The 25,477-nt window shown below is 39.7% G+C and overlaps 2 protein-coding genes across 9 annotated transcripts in view; both read left to right on the top strand.

Moving 5' to 3' along the window:
• The window catches only part of pikfyve (phosphoinositide kinase, FYVE-type zinc finger containing), a 103,853-nt gene extending 89,917 nt beyond the window's left edge, over window positions 1-13,936 (top strand). For all 7 annotated transcript variants that reach the window (XM_008109194.3, XM_008109196.3, XM_008109199.3 and 4 more), the window contains 10 exons: window positions 24-107; window positions 976-1,067; window positions 1,992-2,156; window positions 3,205-3,264; window positions 4,624-4,800; window positions 5,055-5,158; window positions 5,848-5,976; window positions 7,287-7,548; window positions 8,798-8,872; window positions 9,376-13,936. In XM_008109194.3, coding sequence (XP_008107401.2) covers window positions 24-107; window positions 976-1,067; window positions 1,992-2,156; window positions 3,205-3,264; window positions 4,624-4,800; window positions 5,055-5,158; window positions 5,848-5,976; window positions 7,287-7,548; window positions 8,798-8,872; window positions 9,376-9,491 — 1,264 coding nt within the window. In that variant the 3' untranslated portion in view covers window positions 9,492-13,936. The remainder of the gene's footprint in view (window positions 1-23; window positions 108-975; window positions 1,068-1,991; window positions 2,157-3,204; window positions 3,265-4,623; window positions 4,801-5,054; window positions 5,159-5,847; window positions 5,977-7,286; window positions 7,549-8,797; window positions 8,873-9,375) is intronic.
• An 8,739-nt stretch (window positions 13,937-22,675) lies between these two features.
• Window positions 22,676-25,477, top strand: part of pth2r (parathyroid hormone 2 receptor) — a 69,372-nt gene continuing 66,570 nt past the window's right edge. For both annotated transcript variants that reach the window (XM_062961485.1, XM_062961478.1), the window contains exon 1: window positions 22,676-23,017. In XM_062961485.1, coding sequence (XP_062817555.1) covers window positions 22,996-23,017 — 22 coding nt within the window. In that variant the 5' untranslated portion in view covers window positions 22,676-22,995. The remainder of the gene's footprint in view (window positions 23,018-25,477) is intronic.

Below are 25,477 nucleotides of genomic sequence, written 5' to 3'. Positions count from 1 at the left end.
CATCTGTTTACTTTGCTCCTCAGTTGTAAAGAATACAGAAATGCCTTAGATGAATTATCCAAAGTATCTCCAAAGAGCAGTGCCGAAGAAGGACTTCAGATTAACAGGTGACTATCTGATACTTGTCTGTCAATAGCACATTAGAATAATGTGCTCTTTGTGCACCTTTCAGAATTACCATTAGCCTTTTGGGTAGTTCAATGGGTCTACCACATGTTGTGTGTCTTCTAGTATATATTTAGCAGTAAGTCAACTGCTTCCAATAACTTGGTCCTAAAATTAGTACTCTTAAAATTTTCACTCTGTACTTTTAAGTTTAGATTCCTTTTAATTTTTTCCTCTTAGCTTGATATATTATTCTGTATTGTAGGATACTGCTACATTACACTACAAAGCCTAGTAGTAAGTTTATTGGTTCACTGTGATTTTAATGTGCAGTTTCTGATGCTGTCTGTGATAACTTTCTGCATAAATCTTAATCTCATCCTAAGAGCTTCTCAATAGGTCTATCAACCGCCTTTTGTTCATTCACTGAATGAACTTTCAGTTTCAGAGGCACTACATGTCTGAATAAAACTTACTAGACCAGGCATGGGCAAACTTTGGCCCTCCAGGTGTTTTGGACTTCCACTCCTGACTGTTAGGAATTGTGGGAATTGAAATCCAAAGCACCTGGAGAACCGTAGTTTTCCCATGTCTGTACTAGACTGTATGCAAATGAAAGGCAGCCCTCCTCTTTGCTTTGCTAAGGTTCATAGCTGGTCACTATTGGAAACAGAATACTAAACCAGGTGAGAGAATGGTCTAAGCTGGCAGAACTCTCACCTAGTTTACTATCCTGTTTCCAAATCTTGCCATTTGTGTGGGCTTCATAGTTGAGTCCAAAGGAGACTTGCTGTTTATTGTGATCAAAAATTCCTTTGGTACAGTTGTTTTGACACCTCAAATTCTAAAAACCTACTGTTTCATTTGTAGCCTGGCTGAGATCCGAGCGAAGAACAACAGTCCTGTCCGAATACCTGAAACAAATACAGGGCAGTCAAACCAGGTGGCAGAGGTGGAACAACGTAAGAATTTTCAGTGTGTGCTTTGTTGCCTCCTGTGGGGTTGTGTCCTTAATCTGAGATGTAGTGTAGGTTGCAACAAGACTTGATGACAGTTGCCTTAAGCAAGGAAAGCTGAAACTAATATCAGTATATTGTGTTTAGGCTTGCCTTTCCCCCTCTCTATTTTAATTTATTTTATGGTATTCCCCTTTGCAGATTTCATTTTATTATTCTGAAAAGTTGCCATGGAATTCTTCATTGCTACTAGAAAAATCGTCACTGATGTTGACATAGTGCTTGAAGACCTCCAGACCTTTAATCAGTTCCATTGTCAAACTGATGTATCAAGACATTTTTTTAAAATGTCGATTTAAAATTTAGTTTCCCATAACCTTGGTGTAGTCCTGCCATCTGAGTCAAAAATAATATGCCTTTGTTGTTTTCTGTGTGACAGTCCTTCAGGTTTGTGACGACTGCTTTGTTGTACACACACAAAGAGATACAAACACACTCCCAGTTTTCTTTTCTCCCAAGCTAAAACATACCCAGTTCTCTTACTTTAGTCCTGAGGGTCAGGCTGCCTTCAAATAATAATCTCCCCTCACAACTGCACTGTGTCCCTAAACTTAGACAGCCAGGACACCTCAAGACATTTTTTGAGTCCTCTGAGAAAGGATAAGGTGTTGCCCAGTCCATTGAATTTACAGGAATTAGTCAGACTAGCAACTTGATATTGTTTCAGCACTAGAAATGGCGAGGTGCCTTCTGCCCCAGTTTAGGCAGTTGGATTGCTTGGAAAGGTGGGGGGAGTTGAAAAACTTGCTCTTCCAACTCAGTCATCTCATTCTAGCTAATAGTGGAGGCAATCCTGAGAAGAGTCGGCAGACTTTAATGAAGATAGGTCAGTATGAACGACCAACCATCTCCTCATTGTTTTGGTTATAGCTAAGAAACAATATGGAGTTTTGGCCTTCTTTCGAGGCACAGGAGGGAAGAGTCCCGACCTCTCATCTCAGAAAAAGGAGACCTTACGTGGAGCGGACAGTGCCTACTACCAGGTTGGGCAGACGGGCAAAGAAGGGGCAGAAAACCAAGGGGCAGAGGCTCAAGGTACAAGGGTTTACACTTTTTTTCCCAATCTTCCTCAATTAAAAATAAGAGTTAAATATTTGTTGGCATCTTGTCAAATATTTAGGTGATAATAAAATTGGTAGAATTTGAAAAAGCCATTAATTTTATGACGTGCCACTGTTTTAGCAGCACAATCCATGTGATGTGAGTCTTGATGATTTCACAGGTTTTTTTTATTTAGAGAACAAAGCTGTTCTTACCCATCTTTCTATGACTTGGTTTGTGATTTTCTCAGTGTCTGAGAATATCTCCTGCCTCCAAATATTTCTTGCAGGAGGACGTACCATCAAACATATATGTAAAGTCCTGCTTTTCCACATTTTTGCCAATATGTTATGGATCATATTCTAATTTTGAATTGCCTTAATTGTATTTTCTTATCTTTTGGAAAAGTTTATTTTATTTGGGGATTTGTGCTATGTAAATTTGGCTTTTATTGGTGTCAGTCTGTGCTTGACCTTTTGGTGGATAAGTAGCAGCAGCAATAAGACAGGCTGTAAAATGTGCATAACTGTTTAATCTAACCAAGTAAACAGAACACACCCAGGCATCCTGTATGTGTGAAAAAGACTCTTTTCAAGGAATACTTTTCTACTAAATGTCACTCTGTGAAATTGCACTCTAGCTTCTAAAAGGTCGCATAGGAAGACCACAAATCAATTTAACCAAGAACAATCTGTTCTCAAAGTCATAGTATCTCCCTGCTGGAGATCCTGCTTGAGGTCCTTCTATGGAGATGCCAGGGAGTTCCTCCTAACCCACTTGGAACAGCCCCCTGCCCAACATTTCAGCATTCAAAATTAGCATTCACATATAATTCCTCCCTGCCTTCTTCTGGAAATTGATGAGTTGCAACCATAGTTTAGGTGTCTCGATTCCTTGAATTGTGTTTAATTCTTATTTCTGTTTGACTCTGACTGGGTTTCATCTTACTATTTAATAATTGGCAAAATAATCTAAGAGTGTTTTCTTGTGCCCTGACAGAAAAGGCTATACCTCTGACCAAGTTTTTTCCTCCCTAATATAGATGAAGTAGATGGAAGTGATGCGCAAAAGAAACAGCTGGGAAATCCACATGTTGAGCTCCGTAAGTAATTTGGATATCAGATATTGCTGGGATGAGGGAATTCTTGAAAAACAACTAAGAACTAGTGATAGAAGCTATAGACTCCATTCTGATTTTGAAAAATATCATGTGGAAGTCAATTGGGTTACAGGAGCCCTTGGCATTCACTAGGGCTTAGCTCTAGGACCCTTTGTGGATACCAAAATCTGTGGATGCTCTGGTCCACTATATGTAATTGTGTAGTAAAATGATTTCCCTTATATAAAATGGCAAAACATTTATTTTTTGGTAGTAGGGAGGATATTTTCAAGCCGTTAATGATACAATCTATAGAGGTAGAATCCGTGGATATCCGTGGATGTATATCCTAATCCAAGCTCATACAGCTTGTACTTTTCTCTTGCAAGGCAAGGGGTCTTTTGCTTCTTGTATCAGTGCTATTTACTCTTGTGCCCTCCAGGAATCAGAACACTTAGGCTTATTGTCAACAAACTTTAGTAACAGACTTTGCTCAAGACTTGGTATTTTTCTTTGAGTCAACTGGAGCCATCCAGTATCCCAGTGAGAGATATGCCTGACTGGTGGCAGTAGGGTGACAGTGCCTTTCCTGCCTTCTATATTGTACCATATTGGAACTTAGTAAGAAAGTCTGCTAGTGTTTTAATACTGTGAACTGGGAAATCCTTGCTTAAAGCATAATCACATTTACAACTTCAGATTCAGGAGTTGGCCTCTCTTTCTTCTAATCAGTATCCCTTTGCCATTGAGGGACAGTCAAAACTATTTATAGTTGCTTATTGAGGTAATGTCTGTGATAGGCTGTCGCTATTCAGAAGTGCTGTATAAATGCTGGAATTATTATTCTTACATTGGGAATCTCCTCTTAAAGGCTAGCAGGAACAGAGATAAATGGAATGATGGTCATGAAAAATTCTATGTAAATATTCATCAGCATGTTCAAATAATTTGCATTGGATTTCATAAAAGAGGACTGTCTACCATATTTTAACTTCCTTTATATTCCTTATGCATGTCAGCATACACATTTCAGTGATATTAATAGCTAATTTCCTGTAACAGTCAGAGATTTGTTTTCAAAGACAGAAGCCACATCAACTTTGGACCACCCCCGCCCCCAAAGCTCTGTTGGAGAAAACTTTAGTTTCCTGATGAAGCCCGGGATCTGTATGCTGAGATTGGGTTCAGTTTCTCGCATCTTCAGGAGAGTTTGGAAAAGGCTCCTGTTAGAAGACCCGAAGAGTCATTGTCAGTTAATTTAGAGTAGTCAATACTGAACTAGAAACAATAATAGTTTGGCTCATTTTAGAGTAAGTGTCTTAAAAACATTGATAACAACTCTTCCACCACTTTTTTCTGCAGAATTTTCTGACGCGAATGCCAAATTCTATTGCCGGATTTACTATGCAGGAGAGTTCCATAAAATGCGAGAAGTGATACTTGGAAGCAGTGAGGAAGATTTTATCCGTTCTCTCTCTCACTCACTGCCTTGGCAGGCACGAGGAGGCAAGTCGGGAGCTGCATTTTATGTTACGGAAGGTAATTGACTGATGTTTCCACTTTCTGATTAATGTAAATATTCAACATTTTTGTTCCACACAAATGGATTATGCCATTTGAGCACATCTTGGGCCAACTGTCCATTAAACAAAACCTAGACCTTGAAAATTGGGCCAGAACTCTAGTTTCCAATTGTTATGACATTTTAGAGGACTCTGGCTGAAAAGTTTGATACGTTTTATATACTCACTTGATGTTTAAATTATGTGCACTAACCATGTATTTTTCTTTAGATGACCGTTTCATATTGAAGCAAATGCCCCGCCTGGAGGTCCAGTCATTTTTGGACTTTGCGCCACATTACTTCACATACATTACTAATGCAGTCCAACAGAAGGTAAGATTTATGAAGTATGTACTATCATTTTCTTCCTAGTTTTAAGCAGAGGTACATGCTAGTAGAAGAAATATTTTAAAATATTTGAAGGAGGGTCAGAAATAGGTTTCTTAAGTATGGGAAAACCTTGACAAGAAGGGTCCTAGGCTAACTAAAATTGTCACAGTTCAGTACTTATTCTGCACAGGACTTGCAGTTTTTCATAAAAAGAAACTATTTTTGTGCAGAGAATCCTATGCAGAAATGGTTTTCTGCACAGAAAAAAATGGTTTCCTGTGCAGAAATGTTGCAAATAGTATATGTTGTAAATTTTATATTTCATATGCTGCAAACATATCCATGCTGTATTTTCCACATAGAAACTGGCATTTTCTGCATATAAAATAATGCTTCCGTACGGAAAATGTTTTTCTATGCACAAATTTCACATATAAATTTTGCACAAAATCAGTCCTGGACTGCAAATAGTGAAGACTTTCTTGCAGGTGGAAAAATATTTAAAATTACTTGCTGCTTCCTGAGAAAGCAAAAGTAATCTAGAATTACCTCCAAGCCATTTATATTGATAATCAGCATTAACAGAGCAGCATTTTTGTCTACCAAGACCGTCAGTATTACCTTTGAACCCTGCACCTGAGTATTTCAAGTGTCTGAGCGTCTCATAACCAATCAAATCAACTGTATTTCAGAAACCAACAGCTTTGGCCAAGATTCTTGGGGTTTATCGGATTGGTTATAAGAACTCTCAGAACAACACGGAGAAGAAACTGGATCTGCTGGTCATGGAAAACCTCTTCTATGGCAGAAAGATGGCTCAGGTGAGTGAGTGACCCAAAGAGTAATTCTGCAGCCTTTTGTGGATTGGGTTAACCGCCTTCTCCACTTGGCTTTATGGATTTGTTTTACCCTGCAGACATTGAAACAAACAAAACAGTTACCTTGCTACTTAGTTAGAAGTGCATGTTCTCATGTCTTTAAACTTCGATCAGTGACAGTTTGTATTTCTTGGAGTGGTCTGGTTTATTATCAAAAACAGACTTTGTGTTGTATGTCTTTTTAAACATCAAAATTGGAGGTGGCTTTCGTTTTATAAAGTAAAATAGCCCTAAATACAAATAATCCTTTTACATGTTATGACCGATGCCCCACCATTTTTACATATTCATTTACTTATTTTTGGTATTATGGATGTACCACCTGCCTCCATGCTTGAAACGTTCATGAATAATACATGCCCATACCCCGAATATTAGCCTGTGAAATTGATTTAAACTTCTTTATTTGAAGGACGTGCTTGCAGAAGAAGTTCACTGTAATTTATATAAAATGGCAAGTTCAAGGTTTATGTTTTGGAATATTTATTTTTGGAATATTTTCAAGCTGTGGATAATTGAACCTGTGGATATGGAATGCCAACTGTACTTAAAATATTAATATTTCCTTACCTTATTTTGTTTTTAAATTAATACTATCACCTAATCTTCTTTGCTCATGAAGAGGCACTCCAAGTAGGAAATCACAAAATTCAGTGCTGTCAGAATTCAATTATGAACATAAAGTTGTTGTCATTATTGTTGTTGTTATTATTATTATTATTATTATTATTATTATTATTATTATTATTATTATATACAGTTATATTCAACCACCCCTCAAAAAAGCAAACATTGGAACAAACAGGTCACAATTTAAAATCATATACACCCTCAACTGTCTTCTGTTGGCTGTGTTTAAATTCCCTTGGTTACTTTGCCTGCTTCTTTGGGTGCCTAAGCTCTGAGTGCAAAATTGAATTTCGAAATTTTGTTCAGTACTAGAAATTTGAGGAATAAACTAAAATTTCATGGAAACAGGATTCTTATTTGTAGGGGAAAATGCCCTGATATCTGCATTCTTGGTCATAATATAGATAACAATAAACTTAGCAAAGTATTTAACATATATAGATTTTTGTGTGAAAAAAACACCATTTTTAATGTTTGAAGAATATATGTAATGTATATTACAGATTTAAGTGAGGAGGTGCTGCAGGAATTCTCTTATTAAATAGTTGTTGCTACTCCAGGATTTTTAAGAAATTGCCTTCTCCCTCCTCCTCATTGAAACTTTTTTCTTCTTTTGCTCCTAGGTCTTTGACTTGAAAGGCTCCTTGCGGAATAGAAATGTGAAAACAGACACAGGGAAGGAGAGCTGTGATGTGGTCCTCCTGGATGAAAACCTCTTGAAGTTGGTGCGGGACAATCCTTTGTACATCCGATCTCATTCCAAGGCTGTGCTGAAGGCTTCCATCCACAGCGACTCCTATTTCCTTTCCAGCCATCTCATCATTGACTACTCTCTTCTGGTGGGCCGGGATGATACCACTGATGAGCTAGTGGTTGGGATTATTGGTATGTAGCCATTGACTGAGAACAACAAAGAAAATGGCTTTTCCTTAATGACTGCGGGTTTAGTAGCTGCAATTCAGAACCAGTCTTTACAACTGTCTTGGTTTTCTGTCTGCATGCATTGTAAGCTGATGCTCGAAGTATTTCATGGAGGGAAAGGTGGTCTGCTTGATGATCTGTGTTTTGTGCCAATACCAAAGAATGCCTTGTTGTGTCATCTTAACATCCTTGCCAAAAGGTGGCTTACCATTTTTAAAAAGGGCAATATAACTAAAGATGTATAGAAAGTGAGTGGTAAAAAGGAATTAAGACATTCATAATATTAAAACAATTTAAACCTATATGAAATGTAGTTTTAAAAGATAAAAGTCAACAAAAACAATTGAATTTGACACCGTCTTCTCAGTGTTTTGCTGTTCACGCATATTTATTGAAGGATTCTGGAGTCAAGCTGCTGTTTATGGATCAGATAGAGTAGAATCCCACTCGTTCCCAATTCAGGCAGTCAGACAGTAAAAGCCTGGGTTTCTTTAGCCCTTCTAGAGAAGGCCTAGAGCATTAACATTCTAATGACAATATTGCTTTAAAAAAAGCCTTCCAGCTAAACAGACGATAAGCAATAAAGCAAAGCTAGATGGGCTAAAACACTTCGTAAAAAGGAACTTCTTTGTCACAGACCTTGTTAACTAAGGCATTGCTATGTTTTGTTATACGTGCAATGTCTGCTTTGCTTGCCTGTAATTCAGAACAATGCCCTGGGAACAATAATTTGTCTGAATGCCATTGAATTTTAAGTTGTTGTCAACTGTTTATAATGTGCTGCATGTTCTATCAAGTTGTTACCAGTAATTTTGTGTGTAATTACGCTTTAAAAATCATTTTGGCTATCAATTTGAAACCTGTTGAAAAGCATTTCTTCCCCTTGTGCCTGAAGGCAAGATCTGAGAGAAGAAACATTACTGAAAATGAAGAAGTGCAAAAGTACTGCTGTATACAGATAGACATGTAAAGAATAATATCTACTTACTAACCTTCAGTAACTTTTAAAAACCAAGTTATAAATAAAACATAAAAGTGATTTAACCATACAAACTGGGAGAGTACACCATTACAAAATCATGAGAGGGTTATTCTGTCTTTCTGTAAGAAAACATTTAAGTTTATTAACATTTTTATAAGACATTATTTATAACATCAGAGATTGGTCTTGTAATAGAGTGTTATAAATCCATGTTATTTATTTTAATTACAGATTACATTCGTACATTTACATGGGACAAAAAACTTGAAATGGTGGTGAAATCAACAGGTATCTTGGGAGGACAAGGTGAGGTGTCTCTTCAAAATGGATCTGATTTTGCTTTTCCTTTTGGTTGCCTTCTTTTACATGAATTCACTATCAACTGCTAATTCTATTCATCAAAAGACCCAAACTTAATCAAACTTAATCATTACTAAATCTTCAGGATAATTTTTCAAATTAGACTTGCATGTAATGCTTAAAGAGCACGATTTACAATGAAGACCACTTGTCTGTCAAAGTAAACATCATGGAATAGAAGATTTCAGCTGGGCCTCAATTCTCATCTTTACCAAATAGATTTGTGATGAAACATCATGCTTTCCTTTGTAAACATTAAGATCACTAATCTTGAAAAGGTTTTGCCCTGCTTATGTGGATATAGTAGGTCTACAGAACATAATCTCTTGTGGTTTGCTTCCTTTCTTCTAATACTGTACTGAGTAAAAAGATCTTGACACAGGTTTACTTATTACTGTGTTATTCTTGCATCTAACACATTTCTCTCTCTGCTTTCCTTAAACTATTAGGTAAAATGCCAACAGTAGTATCTCCAGAACTGTATCGTACCAGGTTTTGTGAAGCAATGGACAAGTATTTTTTGATGGTGCCAGACCACTGGACTGGGTTGGGCGTGAATTGCTAAGGTGAAGCAGTTCTTACATAATGGGATGGATGACTTCTTCAAATTGAAAGAGAACATAAAGGGAATGCTGTCTTTCCATTCAGCCCTCTCCATCTAAAGTCTTTTCCACGCTTGGGAAAAGGTCTTCAGCCACTGTCTTCTGTGTCTAAAGTATAACGTCTGCACTTTACGTTGTGATGTCAGAATATTTGCTGAAGACAGACTGGAGAAGACCATTCCTTCACAATTAGAAGTGGATTGTATCTACAGAAGGACATCAGGGGGCCATCAAATACATGAGCCTTGCACCAAGGCAGTATCTTCCATCGGTTACTGTGAATCGTAGTGGAGTACTGAATCCTGCTTGTAATGTCTTGAAGAGACAAGGCCTTGTGGGCCCTGAATGTGGTATAAACTGTCTTAATATGAAGTAGTAGTTGGTGCATTGCAGCCTGCATTGCAGTCCTTAAAAAAGAGCTGGTCGGTCATGAGGAGCTAAGTGAACCTGTTAACAGCAACACTGTTGTGCTAAGAATGGATTCTGTGAGCAGTATGGTGTGAAATTGAATCTGTGATGCACTGAGGCATCTCTGAGCAGTATTTGGTGATTTTTAGCCATTTATCAACATCCTACTTTGTCATCTGGAATCTTAGTTTCAGTGTTAGAGAACTTACATGTGCTCAGCTTTTTTGTTATCATTGTTCTTTTAAATTTAAGGTCTCTTTTCCATGTTTATCTCAGACTTGATTTCACCCATAGACCAAGAAATAGAGTCATTCTATTGTGGATGTACTCACCAACCAAATTTTATGAAAATGAAGACCCTTGTATATCTACTAAGTCTCAGCACTATCAAAAAGTGTATATGTAGCTGCATTGCCTTCCTCTCCCCATCTCCACCTTACATAAGGCTATGAGTATTTTTTTTAATAGATTAACTAATAGCTGCCTTAAGGAGGCATCCTGCAATGGAGATTGTTGGGGTTTCTTTTCATTTCAGCACCATTTTGAGGAATATAGTATTCAAGTATCTAATCAATTTTGGTTGTGCTAGCAAATTAAGATATTTAAACAGTAGTTCTTGTGCACTATGAAACTTGATTGCAGTTGTAGGTGTTCTGAATCAAACTAGGTTGTTGTGTTGGGCATAATAGACCAGATAGGTGGAGATCTGGGTATTTTTACAACCTGAGAAAAAAAGCACTTTTAAATGAATATATACATATGTGTATATATATGTATGTATGTCTTCATGACGAAATGTTTACTTTGTACATAATAAAGGCCAGTAAAAAAGAAGTATGTATCTAATTAAGGCAAAAATTAAAATTGTCTTCATTCCTTAACCATTATTTTGAATATTGCTTCGAGTGTAGTTTCCGGATGACATACAAGAGCTGGGGTCGGTTTTTCTGTATGGGCAGCCTTCTCCTTGTGACAGGGAAGCTCTAAAATCACATGAATCATTTTGCATGGCTTGAGGACCATGGAAGAGGACCAAGAACCATACTATTGGGAGTGAAAAGTCTGTTGTTCGTTGTAAGCAGCTAGCAAAAACTAGGCCTGCATCACCTACGGCTGTCCAGGTGTTTTCTACTTCAGCTCCCAGAATTCCTGACTATTGGTCTAGCTGGCCAGGGCTTCTGGGAGTTGGAGTCCCAAACCCTTGAAGGGGCTACAGGTTGTGCAGTCCTGGCAAAAATCAACACTCTGGTGCTGCTGTCTTCCTGCAGAAGTTTCCCACTATGAAGACTATGTCTGTAATGGTGACGGAGTTATGTGCTTAAAAGCTGAGAAACAATCTTAAACCAGATGAAGCATATTGTGAAAATGCAATAATGAGTGCTTTGTATTGTCAAAGGCTTTCATGGTCGGAATCAGTGGGGTATTATGTGATTTCCAGGCTGTATGGCCATGCTTTAGTAGCAGTTTCACACATCTTCAGAGGATCATGATGCAGGTGAGATGTCAGAGAAAATGTTGCTAGAACACGGCCATATAGCCCGGAAACCGCACTACACTCTAATGAGAGCTTTATCTCTGTTTCAAATTTAGATAGAATAAAACGTGCATGGATATATCCTATTCAGTTGCAAGTTGACTCCCTTTTTCCATGGTTAGTTCCAACTCTTAATTTGCTTTTCACTTATAGTTTAATTTGTCCAAGCAAATGAGAAACCAGATAACCAACTTCAATAAATGGTTATTTGTAGCTGAGGTTTGGCCATTGATATTCCTTTAATTTATATAGATCTGCTAATCCCCAGTTGTCAACTGTATACAATTCTATAATTATCTGTAGAATTCTACGGTTTGAATAGCAGCATTCAACTTGTGTTGTATTAAAGCTTTCGAGAAGCTTTACTGTACGAATTTCAAAGAACAAGGCACATTATGAAGTACGTTTCCTAGTACAGCTCCTCAAAGACCTTTCTTCATTAATTGGCTTGAGAAGAAAGTGTGGGCATGTATAAAGCATTGATTATGCAGAATGGGCAAGGAAAAAAATTGTAGGTCTCTCTCAAATGAGAAGCCAGCAACCACTGAAAAGGTTCAGATCTCATTTGTCCGTCTGAATGACGTAAGAATAAATCCTGCTTTATTCAATTATGTGTTTTATTAGCCAAATGCTAATAGTGGCCAAAGCAGACATCATGGGATAGATATGCACCTCTCAACAGCTTAGGGTGCTATACTGAAGAACCAAACCGCTCATAATATGAGGGCAGAAGAGTAACAGCAGCCTCCATTGATTGAAAAGGGGATGAGGTTGCAGTAGCAATCCATTTTAAAGATGCAAAAAGTCATTGTGTTTTCCTTCATCCCCAGCAAGACAACCTCTGGGTGTCTCAGACTACATTTCCCATCATCTTAGCTAGCATGGCCAGTAAAGTAATGTATTCCAAAGTCTTGAAGATATCGTCTTGGAGAAGGATGAGTTGAAGCCAGGATTACATTTGCATGTGTTCTTTTTGTGTCTATAAATATTTGCATAGTAGCAATACAGATAGCTTCCTCTGAGATAAGACACTGGTTCTGGAGGCATCTGTAGTTATTTCAAAGGCTTTTTCTCCATTGGCAGATAATCTGCTCCTATGATTCAAGGCCCAGAATACACAAGCAATAAATATATGGTGGAATTCTGCATATCCATCTCAAATTTTATTCTACAGGGAATTTCTCTACACACTACATTCCAAAAAGGCAGCAATCTCCAATAATCAGCTAAAACTAGTCCTACTCATTCTGTTTGTGTATACAGTATCCAGACATAATCAAAACTAGGTTGGAGATTAATGTAAGGTTCATTGGTATGAACTTTACTATCAGAAACTATCAGGGGTTTCCTCCAATCCACCTAAACATATTTAATGACTACCTTTATATGTTTAAGACTAGATGTCAGTGAGGTATTTATGCTTTCTCCTATCTGCTAAGTATGTTCACCTGTTGCAACTTCCACTAAAAATAATGGTGAGCGGACAGCTCTTCATGACACAAAAGTAATGTGCCAGGGTTGGCAAGGTTTGCACAGTTGTTCACTTTTTAGCGGTTTGATACTTAAGGTTGTCCCTTTCATTTCAAGTTCTCCAGTAGTGGCTTAAAAAACCCCAATAAAGACTGGTTACCAGATTGCGATATTATTTGAAACAATTTGTACCAGATATGCAAAGCCTGATGGGTTGGGATGAAGTTCCGATCCTCCTTACGCAGAAATCAGGTGCTAATGGGGTATTTTAGAAGCACATTCTCCATACAGTATTGGAGTTTTTGTCAGTGCAATGTAATAGCTTCTATTTTGCTGTGTGACTTCTACATGTCTATATATATAGAGTAAATAACAACCTGTGGAACAATCATGCTTTATTGCTTTTTTTAGGGCTGAAAAAGCCCCATGTAAAACTATAGGGGAGCCTTTGAGGGTGGGTAGGTGGGTCTGCCTACTGAAGCTCTTAAATGACATACTACATTGCTTCCACGTGATCCAAAAGTAGCATTGTCCTTAATTAATATAAAGGCTGGAACCCTCTTCGTGAATTAGAAATTGGACTCATTTCTGTTGTTTTTGAACAGATTGGAATTCTTTTCTAACTTGCAGAATAACCAAATTCTCACCACGAAACTCACCATATAAACTGCATGCTGATGAAGACTGGATATTTGTCATTGGAAGCCCTACAATGGGATTCTGGGCATAGCTGTGTTGTATACTATACATATGTCTCCCAATGCAGATCTCAGTCAGAGATTTTTTGACCGGTGAGGCACCCGAAAATCAGATGAATCAACAAACCATGTTCAGAGTACTAATTTAATGTATCATAATGTGTATATTTTATCATATGTTGGCTCTGAGTATATTTTTTATGATCCTGACATGCTGAACTATTTAATTACATTGACTATTTGGTTTACTAAATTGTATATATTGATAGATAGAAAGTAAAATACCGATTGAAGTGTACTTACTGTCTTGTTGTTGCTTTATTTCCATCCCTTCCTTTCATCGATACCTGAAAACTCCAGACATAATACTGGAGATTATTATCTTGGATCCTCTCAGCTCTTGAAAACCAAAATCTCACCACAATTGGACCTGGTGGCGGGGGTGGTTTGAATTACCCACTTCCTTTGATACTTTTTGAAATGTTGCAGCTTCAGATATTGACTTTAGGTATCTCTGTTTCCTATGCTGATTTAAAAGGAACGAATGAAATACTTCCAAGTCATAGAGATAGGGAAAAATCAAAGGCTAAAATAACTGGAAGAAGTTAATCAAGATCAAAAAGGGGTTGAGAGGCTATCCAATCTGCTAATGACGGGGTCATTTAGGTCAGAAATCCAACTGACAGGTCTAATCAATGAACTAGCAATACAACATCACATGTGGATTCTCAGGTTAGTACCTGTTCGTGTCAGTGTTGCAATGTTCAAATCAAATACATCCATGCACTCTTACAACAGTCCCAAGGCCACCTCTTCATTGCTACAATCAGCTTCTTGATCATGGGTCAAAAATATTTTTACCAGCTAAAACATACATTTGGCCAGGGGTATAATGTAAATTCTCAATCAGGCTTTGGCTAATGAAAAGTTACAGAAGCTAATTTCTGCATAACTGACAGAAGAGAATCCCATGACCTATTAAACAAACTGCTCTTCAACCTCTTAGAGAGGACAGTCAAACAAATACACCTGGAGCATCTCTTATTGAGAATTCTAAAATGCTCCAAAATACTCTAAAATCTGAAATTGTCCACATGGGTGGGTGACACCTATGCCTTCTGTAGTTTCTATGTATAAAAACATGTTTCAAGTGCAGAAAATATTTTAAATGTCTATAAATTGGGCAAGAAGCATGAATGAAGTTTGTCTTTTGATATGGATCCTATCTTCAAGATACAAACACAAGTACAGGCAAGTTACAAAAGTAGTAATGAAATGAAATCTGGTCATCATTGATTATACTCATCTAACAGCATTTCCATCCACAAATGGTCAAGGACATTCATTAAGAATCCAGGAACAGTTTTCTCTCTTGTAGTGAAAGTCCTTTTTGAATCAGGTGTTCCCTAGATTTCAAAAAAAAACCTTGATTTACCAGTGCTGCATAACAATAAATGGACATACCCAATGTTTATTTACGTAGAAAATTAATGTATCAGTCTTCAACAAGGCAAGCATGAATATAGAGAAACAGGCTAGATTAAATTGTTTAGTTCCTGTTATGACTCAATTTGTACATTTCTTCATAGGCTGGCTCTTGATCCAATGGCAGCAATGGTGGACAAGATCCTGTTTGAGGCACTGGGAATATAAGGATGTAAATCTTTAGTCTTTTCTCTTGTATTATTCCGTCACTTTGACAGGCAACCCAGATGATGATGATGATGATGATGATGATGATACCAACCTCTGCTTTTGGCTCGAGGCGGGGCACAACATAGTCCCATATTAAAATATAAAACCCCATATTAAAACATAGTTAAAATGCAACCATCAAAGCATATATTAAAACATAAATATATTAAAATATCTGAGACAACAGTTGAAACACAATCAACAGAATGTGATTTAAAAGTCACAGTTAAAACTGACTTGAGTAGGCTAGGTAAAAATTCACTCCACGCAGAAGCTGTATTGATTTTTTTTTTTTTTTTTTTTTTTGCGAGCGAGAGCTATTCTTCTGGGTGTTTGGGAATTTATGTTTTCCACTAATTTATCTGGAGCAGATGCTAAGCTAAACATCCATTAATTCTCCAGCTCTTCCTGTGATCCCCTTTTGAAAAATGATCTTACACACCGACCATTTTTTTAGACCTCGGTGCACCAGCTGCTTTGAAACACACAGCAATTTTTCAGCAAGTTCCTTCTCAGGTGGATACTGTCAGGACACAGTAATTTGCTAATATTTTAAGTTATTAATAAGGCCTTCAAGTCTGTCTCGTGCTGCCACTATTTGCCTTATTTCTTCAGGCCCCTTTCCTGAAAAAAGCCATTTGTAAAGAATTCATCCAGCTTTGCTGCAATCTGTTTCTCCTCCTTTTGGCTCACTATCCTAAATGCTGCCTAATGTATTTTTCTGCTGATATTTGTTTCACTATTTACTAATACGCAACTTAACTTTGCATCACCTCTGAGGATAGTGCCATAGATGCAGGAGAAACTTCAGGAGAGAGTGCTACTGGAACATGGCCATATAGCCCGGAAAACTCACAGCAACCTGTCCCTTATTTTGTTTGCAGTTCTTAAACAGTTGCAATATAGGAGTGTATATATTGAGTTGAGTTGATGTATGTGGAAGGACAGGATGAAGGCAAGTACTAGTCTACAGCCACCGCCTCCTCTATAAAGGACTTGAGGTGCCACACATTGTGGAATTAATATAGTTTAACATGACTTAAACTGCTATGTCTCAATGCAATGGACTCCTGGGAGTTGTAGTATTACAAGATCTTTATTCTTCTCTGACAAGGACTGCTGGTGACTCACCAAGCTAATGCTCCCATGACTCCTTAGCATTGTCATGGCAGTTAAAATAGTATCTTGGAGAAAATAACAGAAATGAATGTTCATCCAAACGTGGTCATGATACCGAATTGGGAGACATAGCTAATCTCTCAGGCCCCTTCTACACTGCCATATAATCCAGAACTGGATTATATGAGTCTACACCAGGGGTGTCCAAACTTTTTAAGCCAAGGGCCAGTTCCCTCAGCATGTTGGAGCCAGATTATAGTTTAAAAATATATATATGAATGCATTCCTATGCACACTGCACATGTCTTGCCAGGGCTCAAGTCTGACACCATCTAGCCCAGGATGACTACACTAGCAAATGGTTCAAGCTTAACTCTAAAAAAGGCCTTCTCTATTGGCCTCTCTTCCCCCCTTTTATCTCATCTTGGTTATGCACTTAAATACATCTAACAAATCTGTGGGACATTGCCTTCTGTGAACTGTGTTCCCGCTCATATGTTCCCCAAGTGGGCTTTTTCAGGAAGCAAATTATCTTAAGAACTTGACTGTGGTCAAATATTGCTGTCTATTTTCCAAGGCAAAGTGCAATGTGTTCCCCTCCAAAGTGCTTTGAGGCGGATTTGTGGGAGTCCCCATACAATGTAAGACTGCCCTTGTAAAAACCAGGATGTTGAATGTATGGGCCTTTCCACACTGCCATATAACCCAGAATATTAAGGCAGAATAACCCACAATATCTGCTTTGAACTGGAATATCTGAGTCCACACTGCTATATATCCCTGTTCAAAGCAGATAATGTGGGATTTTATTTAGCTGTGTGGAAGGGGCCTAAGTCTCACATCTTATTGTCCTGCAGTTTTTACAAACAAGTTTGGCTACATATTTTTAACACACTACTGAAAAACCTTCACAGTAGTTTTTACTAGGTGACAATTTCCCTCATGTTGCCTTGGCTGTTGCCATGTTTCTCTCTGAGGTACCCAGGATAAAACAACTTCCTGTATTAGACAAAGGTTGAAATGTGCCTTGAATATATTTCCAGTGTTTTTTGCCCATGTTCTTATGCATCTGGAATTGTACTGGTTTATGAATCTGTTGTGCACTTTTTCTGCTGAGCAAATAGGGTCTTTGGACCGCAATAAAGATTGTTGTTAGTGTTGTACATATGTCTTATTTGTAGTAGCAAAAACCAATGAAAGAACAATACAATATATAAAATGAAAAACAATTTTAACCACCGTAAACATACCAATCTTTCAGAGGAAAGTGTGGGCCTGCTTTTGGCTGAGGAGAGGGTCAAGTTCATTAGGATTGTTGTGCGCCTTCAAGTTGAGGCAGCAACGAGGAGCCATCTTTTCTGGGGCCTTGATCCTCAAGAAAGAAGGAACAAAGAGCGGAAGGAAGTCAAGAAAGGAAGGCCTGGAGAGAGAGGGTGAACATGGAAATTTGAACATGGCCCCAATTGGCCCCTGGACCAGACTTTGGACATGCCTGGTCCATATTGCTATAAAATCCATTATGAAGCAGATAACCTGGATTTTATGTGACAGTGTAAAACGGGCCTCAGAAGACAGAATAAGGATTCAAGATTCCATTCATAGATGAGGAAATATGGGCCATATAAAAGTGATGAATGTAAACAAAGGTCTACATTTATATAGGAAAAAGTGAAATACGATTTTGCAGTGATATGTGAGAAAAAGGAACAAGGGCTCTTAGTAGAGCCCAAACATATGAATCAACAATGGCATCAAATAAAGCAATTATGGACTGCATTAACAATGCTTTAGTGTGCAGATAAAACATGAATGAGTGAAGTGTGACCAGAGTTGTCCTCCGAAGGCTGTTTTGTCAGCCATTAAGCCTCATATATCCCCTAGTTCAGTGGTTCTTAACCTGTGGGTCCCCAGGTTTTTTGGCCTACAACTCCCAGAAATCCCAGCCAATTTACCAGCTGTTAGGATTTCTGGGAGTTGAAGGCCAAAATATTTCGAGACCCACAGGCTGAGAACCACTGTCTAGCTGCTCTTTTTCCCAATGTGTGAATTGCTTTCTTGGAACACTTTAGCTTTTTACTTTTTAAACAGTTTGCATGCTCCGCTTGGGCTGTGGCGCAGGCTGGAGAGCAAGCCAGCTGTAACCAGCTGTAACCAGCTGCAATGAATCACTCTGACCAGGAGGTCATGAGTTCAAGGCCCGCTAGGAGCCTACGTTTGTCTTGTCTTTGTTCTATGTTAAAAGGCATTGAATGTTTGCCTATATGTGTAATGTGATCTGCCCTGAGTCCCCTTCGGGGTAAGAAGGGCGAAATATAAATGCTGCAAATAAATAAATAAATAACCTTATAACATTAGAAATATCTGCTTCTCAAAAGCAGAAGTGCCCAGCTTTGTCATAGGGAGAAGTAACAATACCACACCCTTATGCTTTGATCAGACTCACTTGGAAGAAGGATATCAACAGGGGGAAATGCGTCCAAGATGGTCAAAGGACTGGAAACCGATCCTTTATAAGGAGCAATGATATTTTGTCTGGAGAAAGAGTTCAGAAGAATGAGTGCTGACATGACAACCCTCTGACTGCAGATGTCATGGAGCAATCTCACTCTCTACTGCTTCAACAGATTCCCCTAAACATTAAGACAAGCTTCTTGATTGATGGTAAGAGCTGTTTGAGAGAGGAAAAAACTGCCTTGTATCTGAAAGGGCTTTCGGGAGCTGTTCTCTGGGGGAAAGGACTGTGTGGGAGTGTGTGATGTGCTCTACTTTGTCAGGAGCATTTAAACTCAGTTTCATCTGTCAAAGGGTACATCTACATTGTTGAATTAACACCGGATTGTTGTATGTCTTTCGGGCTGTGTGGCCATGTTCCAGAAGTATTCTCTCCTGACGTTTTGCCCACATCTATGGCAGGCATCCTCAGAGGCTGTGAGGCATGGATAAACTAGGCAAGGAAAGGAAAAAATATATATCTGTGGAGAGTCCAGGGTGTGGCAAGAGTCCTTTGTCACTGGGAAGCCAGCATTAATGTTTCAGTTAATCACCCTAATTAGCATTGGAAAGGTTTTGTCTCTTGCCTGGGGGGCATCCTTTGTTCAGTCATTAGCCGTCCTTGGGGCTCCTCTGCCCTCAGAGTGTTGGTTCCCATCTACTGTTTTGATTTTAGAGTTTTTTAATACTGTTTTTTCCCTTTCCTTGCCTAATTTATCCATGCCTCACAGCCTCTGAGGATGCTTGCCATAGATGTGGGCGAAACGTCAGGAGAGAATACTCCAGCCCGAAAGACATACAACAACCCTGTGATCCCGGCCATTAAAACCTTTGACAACACATTGAATTAACACCGTTTGGAATGAATACAGAATGAATACCTTTTAGTGCAATTGTTCAATGTTATGGGATGCTGGGATTTCTAGCTTGCTGAAGTCCCCGCACTCTTTGACAAAAAACTATAACTCCTAGGATGTCACAGTACTTAATACAGTTAAAGTGGCATCAAGTTACATTCATTCTACAGTGCAGATGATGTATACTATTAGTATTATGCATCTGTGGTACAGCAGCCATAGAGGACATTGTGCATATTTTGTTTGATTGTTGTCTATGTGCCAAGGTGAGATCTCAATATTTACAACTGTTTTTAGTTGGAACAACTAACTGGGATCAAATTGGCACATTGGGGAGAATCTACACTTAGTTCACTGCATAGCCATCCACCTGAGATATCTCTTTATCTCACAAAATGGGGTCCTTTGTCATGGCGATAAACTTATCTAAATTTTTCAACTAACTCATTCACACTTGTCACTCTACCCCCCCCCCCCGTGCTTTCATCTTGAAATTTAATCCTATTTTACCAAATTTATTATTTAATCAAGTTTTATTGTGTTTTAATGCACAGCAGGTTAAACTGCTGAGCTGCTGAACTTGCTGACTGCAAGGTCGGCAGTTCGAATCTGAGGAGCAGAGCGAGCTCCCACTGTTGGCCCCAGCTTCTGCCAACCTAGCAGTTCGAAAATATGCAAATGTGAATAGATCAATAGGTACTGCTCTGGCAGGAAGGGAACAGCGCTCCATGCAGTCATACCGGCCACATGACCATAGAGGTGTCTACAGAAAATGTTGGCTCTTCGGCTTAGAGATGAGCACCAACTCCCAGAGTTGGATTTGATTAGACTTAATGTCAGGGGAAAACCTTTACCTTACCAAGTTAACCATCAGAGGAGTTTTAGGATAGTGATTAGTGACTATTTGTCTGTGTATTTTCAATTTTGTCTTTTATTGTTGATATGGACAGTAGACTAATGAATAAATAGATCCCAAGAAGGCTGTGCCAGTGGCTGCTGCGGCCAGGTGTCTCTCCCCTTGTCTTCTGTGTGTTCCTGTGTTTTTGTGTGTGCTTCTGCTTCTTTTGAGCATGTCTTGTGAAGCAAGGAGGTTGTACAGTCAGCAAGTTCTGATGCAAATTGGACTAGAAGGTGAATAGGCGCTTATAGGCGATTTTATCCATTTTTATACATACTGCTGCTAGGATTCCAGGGGAGCCTTAGATTACTATTCCTGCTGGAGATAGGAGGCAGAGGCAGAGATATCAGAAAGACAGAAGAAAGAGGGGTTCCCCCAGGCAGTAAGCAGCCAGTTCTTGAAGCTGCAAGGCCATTCAATGCTAATCAAGGTGCCAAATTGCTACATTCACACTTGCCAAGGAAGGGAAGAAGGAAGGGAAGAGGAAGGGAAGAGGGAAGGAAAGAAGGAAGGGAAGAAGGAAGGGAAGAGGGAAGGAAAGAAGGAAGGGAAGAAGGAAAGGAAGAAGGAAAGGAAGAAGGAAAGGAGGAAGGAAGGGAAGAAGGAAAGCGAAGAGGGAAGGGAAGAGGAAAGGGAAGCAGTAAGGGAAGAAGGAAAGGAAGAAGGGAAGAGAAGAAGGAAGGGAAGAAGGAATAGAAGAAGGAAGGGAAGAAGGAGAGGAAGAAAGAAAGGGAAGAAGGAAAGGAAGAAGGGAAGAGAAGAAGGAAGGAAGAAGGAGAGGAAGAAGGAAAGGGAAGAAAGAAAGGAAGAAGGAAGGGAAGAGGAAGGGAAGAAGGAAGGGAAGATGGAAGAGAAGAAGGAAGGAAAGAAGTAAGGGAAGAAGAAAAGAAGGGAAGAGGAAAGGGAAGAGGTAAGGGAAGAAAAAAGGGAAGAAGGAAAGGAAGAAGGAAGGGGAGAAGGAAAGGAAGAAGGAAAGGAAGAAGGAAAGGAAGAAAGAAAGAAGGGAAGAGGGAAGGGAAGAAGGAAGGAAAGAGGAAAGGGAAGAAGGAAGGAAAGAGGAAAGGGAAGAAGGAAGGAAAGAGGAAAGGGAAGAAGAAAAGGGAAGAAGGAAGAGAAGAGGAAGGGAAGAGGAAGGGAAGAAGGAAGGGAAGATGGAAGAGAAGAAGGAAGGAAAGAGGAAAGGGAAAAAGGAAAGGAAGAAGGAAGGGAAGAAGGAAAGGAAGAAGGAAGGGAAGAGGAAAGGGAAGAGGTAAGGGAGGAGGGAAGGGAAGAAGGAAGGAAAGAGGAAAGGGAAAAAGGAAAGGAAGAAGGAAGGGAAGAAGGAAAGGAAGAAGGAAGGGAAGAGGAAAGGGAAGAAGGAAGGAAAGAGGAAAAGGAAGAAGGAAGGAAAGAGGAAAGGGAAGAAGAAAAGGGAAGAAGGAAGGGAAGAGGAAGGGAAGAGGAAGGGAAGAAGGAAGGGAAGATGGAAGAGAAGAAGGAAGGAAAGAGGAAAGGGAAAAAGGAAAGGAAGAAGGAAGGGAAGAAGGAAAGGAAGAAGGAAGGGAAGAGGAAAGGGAAGAAGGAAGGAAAGAGGAAAAGGAAGAAGGAAGGAAAGAGGAAAGGGAAGAAGGAAAGGAAGAAGGAAGGGAAGAAGGAAAGGAAGAAGGAAAGGGAAGAAGGGAAGGAAGAAGGAAAGGGAAGAGGGAAGGGAAGAGGAAAGGGAAGAGGTAAGGGAAGAAAAAAGGGAAGAAGGAAAGGAAGAAGGAAAGGAAGAAGGAAAGGAAGAAAGAAGGGAAGAGGGAAGGGAAGAAGGAAGGAAAGAGGGAAGGGAAGAAGGAAAGGAAGAAAGAAAGAGGGAAGGGAAGAGGGAAGGGAAGAAGGAAAGGAAGAGGGAAGGGAAGAGAAGAGGACAGGGAAGAGGGAAAGGAGGGAGGAAGGAAGGAAGGGAGGGAGGGAGGGAGGAAGGAAGGAAGGAAGGGGAGGGGAGGGGAGGGAGGGAAAAACTTTGGGAAACCGTGCTCATGACCTGCCTTTTTCGTAGGCTGGAGATGCGTGGAGTGACACATCCCAGCCTTGGCTCCCCAGGACCCGCTTTCATGGCGAGAGCATCTACACTTCAGCCACCTCTTCCTTGCTGAGCCTCATTCAAGGCGGAGCGGCTGCTGAAGCAGGAGGGGAGTTGTCTTCCGACTTTGGAGGAGCAGCTTCGGCTCTGGGAGAGAGCTCGCCCTTCCTCCTCCTGCTCCCCCATCCTTTCCATCCTTCTCCGTGGTCTCCTTCCCCGATGGAGCCAGCCTTGGCTTTCCTGGCGCTGAGCGGATGCCTCTTGGCCAGGGCGCAGGTAAGCCTTGCCGCATGCGAAAGCATCTCCCTGTCCTTCTCCTTCATAGAGAACGGTCGGGTCCTGCTGCCGATTCAAGGTTCGGGAATCCTTCCTGTGTGCCTTGTGTTTCAATTCAACTCCCTGGATGCACACAGCGAGGCTTCTTGGGTCCAGCAACTTGGGGTGAAGCCGAATCAAGCCGGCAGACGCCACCATAGAGACCTGGGTCACTCTTTCTCAGCCGCAAAGGGAGGCAAAGGCAAACCTGAACAAACCCGGGCCAGGAAGCAGGTCAGGACGCCAAAGCTTCAAGGATGCGGTGTTTTGCATACATTCTTTGAGACAGTGAAAGCCTACACTATGGCTGGGTTTACACTGCCCTATGTCCCAGGTTCTGATCCTAGATTGTCTGATTATTCCCTTCCATATAGCTGAATAAAACCCCACATTATCTGCTTTGAACTGGAATATATGGCAGTGTGGACTCAGATAACCCAGTTCAAAGTAGATATTGTGGGATTTTCTGCCTTGATATTCTGGGTTATATGGCAGTGTGGAAGGGCCCTGGGTTATCTGGCACTCTAGACTCTTACAATCCAGTTAAATTAAGATAATCCTGGGATATAGGGTAGTGAAGATCTAGCCTATGTAACACAATTTTTATATAAACCTTCCCTGCTTAGTTTTTGCCACTATACCTCACAACCTCTGAGGATGCCTGTCCTAGATGTGGGCAAAACGTCAGGAGAGAATGCTTCTGGAACATGGCCATATAGCCCGGAAAACACAACAACCATAACACAATTTTCGTCCCTTTGGTCATAAATGTCATTTCCAAATTGGTTCTATCATAAAAACATGGGGAAAGTTTATTAAATTGCAAAAACTTTGTCTTTGCTTGAAGTACATTCCGCAGCACATTTTGCTCTATTTTTCCAATGAATATCTCACTGAGTCTTAACCAATTCAATATACAGTAGAGTCTCACTTATCCAAGACTCGCTTATTCAAGGTTCTGTATTATCCAAGGCATTTTTGTAGTCAATGTTTTCAATATATCATGATATTTTGGTGCTAAATTCGTAAATACAGTAATTACAACATAACATTACTGCGTATTGAATTACTTTTTCTGTCAAATTTGTTGTATAACGTGATGTTTTGGTGCTTAATTTATAAAATCATAACCTAATTTGATGTTTAATAGACGTTTCCTTAATCTCTCCTTATTATCCAAGATATTCGCATATCCAAGGTTCTGCCGGCCCGTTTAGCGTGGATAAGTGAGATTCTACTGTAGTTTGTGGCAGCTACCAAAATGAAGTTTCTGAAGCTTAACAGCGACTTTCAAAGTAAATACTATACAGTGTTCCCTCGCTTATCACTGGGATTAGGTTCCAGGGCCACCCGCAAGTGAAAATCCGCGAAGTAGGGACACTATATTTATTTTAATATTTATACATTATTTTAGTAGTTATACACTACTTTAAGTCTTTATCAACCAATTGTGTGTTGATAAATCACCTCTTTCTCCTCCCGTTGCCCCTTGGGCTCCTTTTCTCTCCCTTCGGCTTCTCCTTCCTCCCTTCCTTAGGCTGTAAATTGTAATTTTGTATGATTTCTAATAGTCTTTTAGAGTTTATTGAAAAACCGCAAAACAGCGAATCCGCGAAAAGTGAACCGTGAAGTAGTGAGGGAACACTGTACAAGGAAAAAGGGAATAACACTACCAAATCAGGAACAGATTGCCCCTCCCAAATTTTGTTACCTAGTGTTATTATTTTTCTGTATTCACATACACATTTGGGTCCTTAAACTGGACGCAACTGCTGTCCTGTGGCACCTACGCATTTTGTGTCTGTGTCTTAAATTTGCCTCAACAACAGGGTGTTTGAAAAAGAACTCCCTAGTTTTAACTTAAAACACATTAAAACTAGGGAGTTCTTTTTCAAACACCCTGTTCATGGCGACGCCATAAATTTTATAGGGTTTTCTCAGGCAAGGGAGCCCCAGAGGTATTTTTGCCAGTCCTTCCCTCTGAAATATTGTCCAACAGTATTGTTTGGTGATCTCCCCTCCAACTATCAACCAGAATTGACCTTGTTTACCTTCCAAGATCAGGCAGGATCTAGTGTCTTTAGGGTTCACCTATATTTTAAAGGGGTGCCGGTGACAAAATGTATGCTCCTCTTCAAGGCATTAAGATTTTTACTCTTTTGAAAAACAATTAGGAAGTGGGTGGCTGTAAGTTTTCCAGGCGGTATGGCCATGCTCCAGAAGCATTCTATCCTGACGTTTCACTAAAATCTATGGCAGGCATCCTCCAAGGTTGTGAGATCTGTCGGAAACTAGGCAAGGGAGGTTTATATATCTGTGGAGGCCAGTGTGAATGTTTCAATTGGCCACCTTGATTATCATTGAATAGCCTGGCAGCTTCAAAACCTGGCTGCTTCCTGCCTGGGGGGAATCCTTTGTTGG

Source organism: Anolis carolinensis, chromosome 1 (assembly GCF_035594765.1).
Source record: "Anolis carolinensis isolate JA03-04 chromosome 1, rAnoCar3.1.pri, whole genome shotgun sequence".
Classification (NCBI taxonomy): Eukaryota; Metazoa; Chordata; class Lepidosauria; order Squamata; family Dactyloidae; genus Anolis; species Anolis carolinensis.
This window is presented reverse-complemented; position numbering and strand designations above follow the sequence as displayed.